The sequence below is a fragment of the Arachis duranensis genome, chromosome 7 (genome assembly GCF_000817695.3).
Source record: "Arachis duranensis cultivar V14167 chromosome 7, aradu.V14167.gnm2.J7QH, whole genome shotgun sequence".
Classification (NCBI taxonomy): domain Eukaryota; kingdom Viridiplantae; phylum Streptophyta; class Magnoliopsida; order Fabales; family Fabaceae; genus Arachis; species Arachis duranensis.
In genome coordinates, this window is record NC_029778.3 from 22,870,382 (window position 1) to 22,875,449 (window position 5,068).

At 37.7% G+C, this 5,068-nt stretch overlaps 1 protein-coding gene across 1 annotated transcript in view; it reads right to left on the minus strand.

Annotated features, from left to right (window-relative positions):
- Positions 1–1,842: 1,842 nt before the first annotated feature.
- The window catches only part of LOC107458319 (ethylene-overproduction protein 1-like), a 4,418-nt gene continuing 1,192 nt past the window's right edge, over positions 1,843–5,068 (minus strand). Inside the window, 5 exon segments of the mRNA XM_016076524.3 lie at positions 1,843–2,327; positions 2,635–2,944; positions 3,034–3,325; positions 3,543–5,065; positions 5,067–5,068. The exon segment at positions 5,067–5,068 is cut by the window's right edge and continues 460 nt beyond it. Of these exon segments, the coding sequence (XP_015932010.1) occupies positions 2,101–2,327; positions 2,635–2,944; positions 3,034–3,325; positions 3,543–5,065; positions 5,067–5,068 (2,354 nt within the window). The 3' untranslated portion in view covers positions 1,843–2,100.

Sequence of the window (5,068 nt, forward strand, 5' to 3'; positions counted from 1 at the left end):
GGTCTTTGGTACAAACTCCTCCTCACCATCATCTTCAGAAGAATTGCTCTCTTTGCTATGCACAACATACTCCTCGTCGGAGTCCTCACCGTTAACATGCATGTCTTCCATTGGACTAGCAACGTGTAGCGGTGGTGGTGCAAGAGGTGGGTCATCCTGCACAAAGTCTGATTGGCTAGATCCACCGCCACCGACATCACCAACTCTACAGAAAGCTCCAACACTTGTTCTGCCATGATTCTCCCATGAATGTTAAACATCAGATGCACATGCTTGTCGCCATGGAATCAAAACAGATGAAACCGAAAAACTCTGTTTCTCATCAGTACTAGCAACCTATACCTCACTCTTTCAATCTCTTTTCTTCCGCTACCATTGACGCTACTCAATATCAGACTCTTTAGCTTCGACAAAGAACTTATTCGTCGAGTATGCAACAAAACGGGATTCTCACACTCAAATATCACCCCAATATCACTATTTCTCATATGGCAATTGGGATACACACTTACAACTAAATATCTACTACTACTAGACATTTTGGCTTACTTTTCGGAAGAAAAAAGGTAGAAAAAAGAAGTGAAATATTTGTGAATACAAAGGATTGCACATCCTTTTATAGTTGTTGAAAATGTGTCGCTACGTATCTCGTTTACATTGTAAACGTAAGAAATATTCACGTAAATAGACATGTGTCCTGTTTCGTGCCTTATTTCGTTTATACTGTAAATGAGATAAATCATATGATGCATTTTGGTAAAAATGCTACAAAATGTATATTTTGATAAATAAAATATTTATTTTTTTATTTAAAAAAATTCCTTGTGAGAAAGGTTTTTTTATTTTTGGTTGCCCACGATATCTCCCAACCCAACAAGTTAAGAACTAATCCGTCACAGATCGCACAAGGCGAGATTCGAACCCCTAATACTTGTTTAAGCGAACGAGTGAGCTGACCACTTGACCAATCCAAGTTGGTTCTTGTGAGAGAGGTTACTTGCAATTAATAAGTCTTTTTTTTTTTTTGGTGGTATTGTACAATTAATAAGCTTTACAAGGAAATCACTACATTGGACCCTCATCAAAAAAAAAAAAGAAAAAGAAAAAAAAAAATGAAAGAGAAACTATCCTTTGAACTTTTGAAGCTAAGTCTAATTGAATTCACTCTTCCCAAAATCCAAATGCTGGACTTTGTTCATGCTCTTTACTTGTCTCACTTGACTTCCATGTCAAAACATTTTTTATACCTTTCTGTATTCTATATTTGTGTTTGTCTACGTAATAAAGAGCAAAATGAGAACAGGACCATTCAAATGATTCTTACCTTTAGACAAAAAAATGATTCTTATCTTTGGTGCTTACTGCTTAATAGACATAAAGCTGTTTATTTGCACACCTCTACTTGTTCTTTATATGGAATAACTACAAGGCTACTTTCTCCTAAGAAAATTTAATGAGATTATTTTTCAAGTTTTTTAATGTGGACAAACTTATTTATGTGTATTTTTTTATATATATTTATACTGAGTATAGAACTCATATAAGACAAGTATCATGCTGCATCTATTGGTAAACTTATTAATGTTAGTATCTCTTTTAGAATTTAAATTTTTTTTAATAGTACATGATAATGCATTTATTTGTTTTCATTATATTATTAAGTTTGACCCATCATATTAAATTATTATAAAATTTATTTTATTATCATATTATATATTTTGCTCTACTGTCAAAATTTTCAAGATAAATAAGTGTGCAAAGATGATTTTTTTTGGTGTGAGGTGAGAACACATTTGAAAATTAAAACCTTTTTGTCAAAGCAAACCAAAGCAAAGAAAAGTATGTGTGAAATGTGAACCTCTATAAATTATATTCATGTCACTGTACAAGATGTGTAAACTGTCTGAGACAAATTCTACATATCAATATGCCTCAGAAGAATCCATATCATATCATACCAATGATGGAGTAGCCTGAATAATCCATCCTCCTGTTTGATCATGTAAAACACGTGACTCAAATCTTGTTTTGTTCATCTTTTCTTCAACCAAGATTAATTCTGAGGGAAAATGTAACAGATTTTGGACAGCATAACAAAATTTAAGATTGAAAGCGAAGCTTCTGCGCCCTTTGATAGAGGTCGAGGGTGTCGGTGTGGTTAGGATCTAAGCAAAGAGCTGCTTGACAATCTTGAAGAGCAGAGGATAAGTCCCCCATTGACTCATAGAATGCTGCTCTCAGATGAAGCATTTGCATGTCAGGCTTGAAATTGATGGCCTTGCTAAGCTCCGCCACGGCCTCTGTCTCCTTTTGCTCATCCATCATCACTGGTTACAAACATCATTGTATGCAAGTCAGAAAAGGAAAGAAAGAAAATCTTGATTTCAGTGAAGCTTGCATCAAAAGTAAGTAGCAGGAAGGGGGCAAAACAAATTTGAATGCATTCAGTGAATAAACACACAGTTCACACATAACAAAGAAACAAATTGGCACCATTAACTTATCAAATATTAAAACACGGTTCAACCATGAAACAACAATATTAATTATTATCCAAAACCTGTGTCTCATATTAGAATACAATAGCAGATGGGAAAGACTCAAAATCAAAAGAATGAAAGATAAGGAAAGTACCTGCTGCCCTATATCTGTATGGATAAGTCCTTAAAGGATCAAGTTGTGTTGCTACATCAAGATCAACCTTCGCCATCTCGCGGTCGCAGTATTCTGAGCGCTTCTCATATGCTGAGGCATTGCTATCTGCCTTCGAAATTAGCTTGGTCATCTCGTCATATGCAGCTTTTCGCTGATTCTTTTGATGATAAACACGTGCTAGACCTTGATGAGCTCTCGTGTGGCGAATCGCCAAGGCATTCTTGTAGCACGATTTTGCAAGATCAAGCTTACCACAATCCACATAAATACTCCCTAAGTTATTTAGAGCCTGAAAATAATTGTAGCAACCAAATAAGATAACAAGAAAACACACAGCAAGATCAGATATAGAGGGATATGATAGTAGAGATTACTAACTTGTCCTTTTCGAAGACCGTCCGAAGGACATTTAAGCGCCGATTCCAGAAGTTCGGTAACATAAGAAGAGGATTCAGGGTTAAGACTTGTATCTGCCAACACATATGCTTTCAAAAAGAAGGCTTCAAATGATTTATGAATTGCAATGGACCTTTCAGCCCTTGCAAGAGCCTCATCCCGGTAGCCAGTATCATACAGAATCCATCCTTCATAGATTAACCTTTCTTGCATTGAGCTACAATGGTTCCTAGCCATCCTCAAACTACACAACGCCGCCTTTTGACAATTTAACCTATGAAATTCGTATATGTGAGGAATAAATACTCTTGACATTGTACTAAGAAACTGAATTGAAAGTAGAAAATAGCTACACTATGAAGAGAGATAAAAAAAGCATTAACTTGAAACATATTTATTTAATATAAGCTTATCAAGCACATGATCAATTCATAATGAATCAGCACCACAATGCACAATGAATACTAAAGGTTGGATTTACAGATGCTTACCTCAAGAGTAGTAGCGACTGGCGAAACTCTAGAAGGCTCTTTCCAGGCTCATTCTCCAGCATCTGATGTATAATGGCCAATGAACCAACATCGTCCACCGAAGACCATTGTTCATACAGTTGCATCCAGCATTCGGCCTGACTCTTTCGCTGCACCTCCTGGCTAAGGAGGTGAAGCAGATATTTCCCTGTGACCTTCCCTTGTAAAGTTATGTAACTTGGCTCTAAAGTTAACATTGCGCGAATATCTCTGACTGCGCTTTCATAATCCTGAAGCGCAATAAATAGCCATGCTCGTAATTCTAAGCAATCTGCAGAGAGCTTGAATCCAATAATCTTATCAAGCTCAGAAATTCCATCTTTTATCTGCTTCTCCTCCACCTTTGCCAGAGCTCTATACTTGTAAGGAAATGAAAGGGAGGGGTCTAATTCAGTTGCAGCATCCAAATCAATAATCTTTTCCCTTCCCATATTGTAAATTGCGCGCTCTTGATACATCCACCCGGCTGGTTTATGCTCGAATATGAGAGAGCTAATTAACTTATAGGCTGAATATGGTTGACCCTGCTTGTGCTTTGTTCTGGCTAAGCCTGCAACAGAATATACATGACCTGAATCTGCTGCCGCCTCGAAACAATGTTGTGCATGCTTATATTCCTTCCTTTCGAGCAGAACACACCCCAGTTGATGGTATGCAAGGGCCTTCTGCCATCTTTCCAGTGCACATTCCTCCAATCTTTGCAGCAACATTGTCGTGGTTTTCGATACCATGCTTTCCTCCATAGCAACCTGGCTTAGGAAACAGTAGAGCAAGAAAGAATCATACCCCACCATGGCCAACCGTTCCTTCGCCCCAGAACTACAGAAAAGTTTCATCACATTCAAATTGTACAAAGAACTGGGAAGCTCCCTGAGCAACACTTGCAAGCAGGATGCCACAAGGAGAGGCGCTCGCTCCTCGAATCCATACTCGATAAGTATCAAAGCATCATCAATATTGTCAACATTTGAAGCCAAATGAGAATCACAAGAAGACTTCATCTCCTCACAACAGAACCTATTGGCAAAGGAAAGAAGCTCCAATAGAGTTAAAGGACAAAAGGAATCCAATCTTTTTGTTCTGCTGTACAATTCCACTGCCTTCATACCTTTTGAGCAAATTCCACCTTTTGTGAAATCAATTTTCCTCATTTGGGACTCTGCAAATCCACCATATAACATGGCCTTAAAAGGGTCTGAAAGTTCTGCCATCCGCCACCTAACACAATGGATTTCCTCATCTCCAATGCAGAAAGAAATATCCTTTTCCTCATATGGCAAAAACAGACTACTCTCTGTGATGTTTTCTTGCTTTGACTCTTTTGGACACTGACACTTATCATTAACCGAAAAGGGACTAAACCCATTTACCAAATTCAATTTTGGACATTCAAGGATGCAACCACCACACTCCATTGAAGACACACCTTCAAGTTCATCCTCCCTCCTCTCAAACCTCAACCATGATGACAAAACAACCTTGGACAA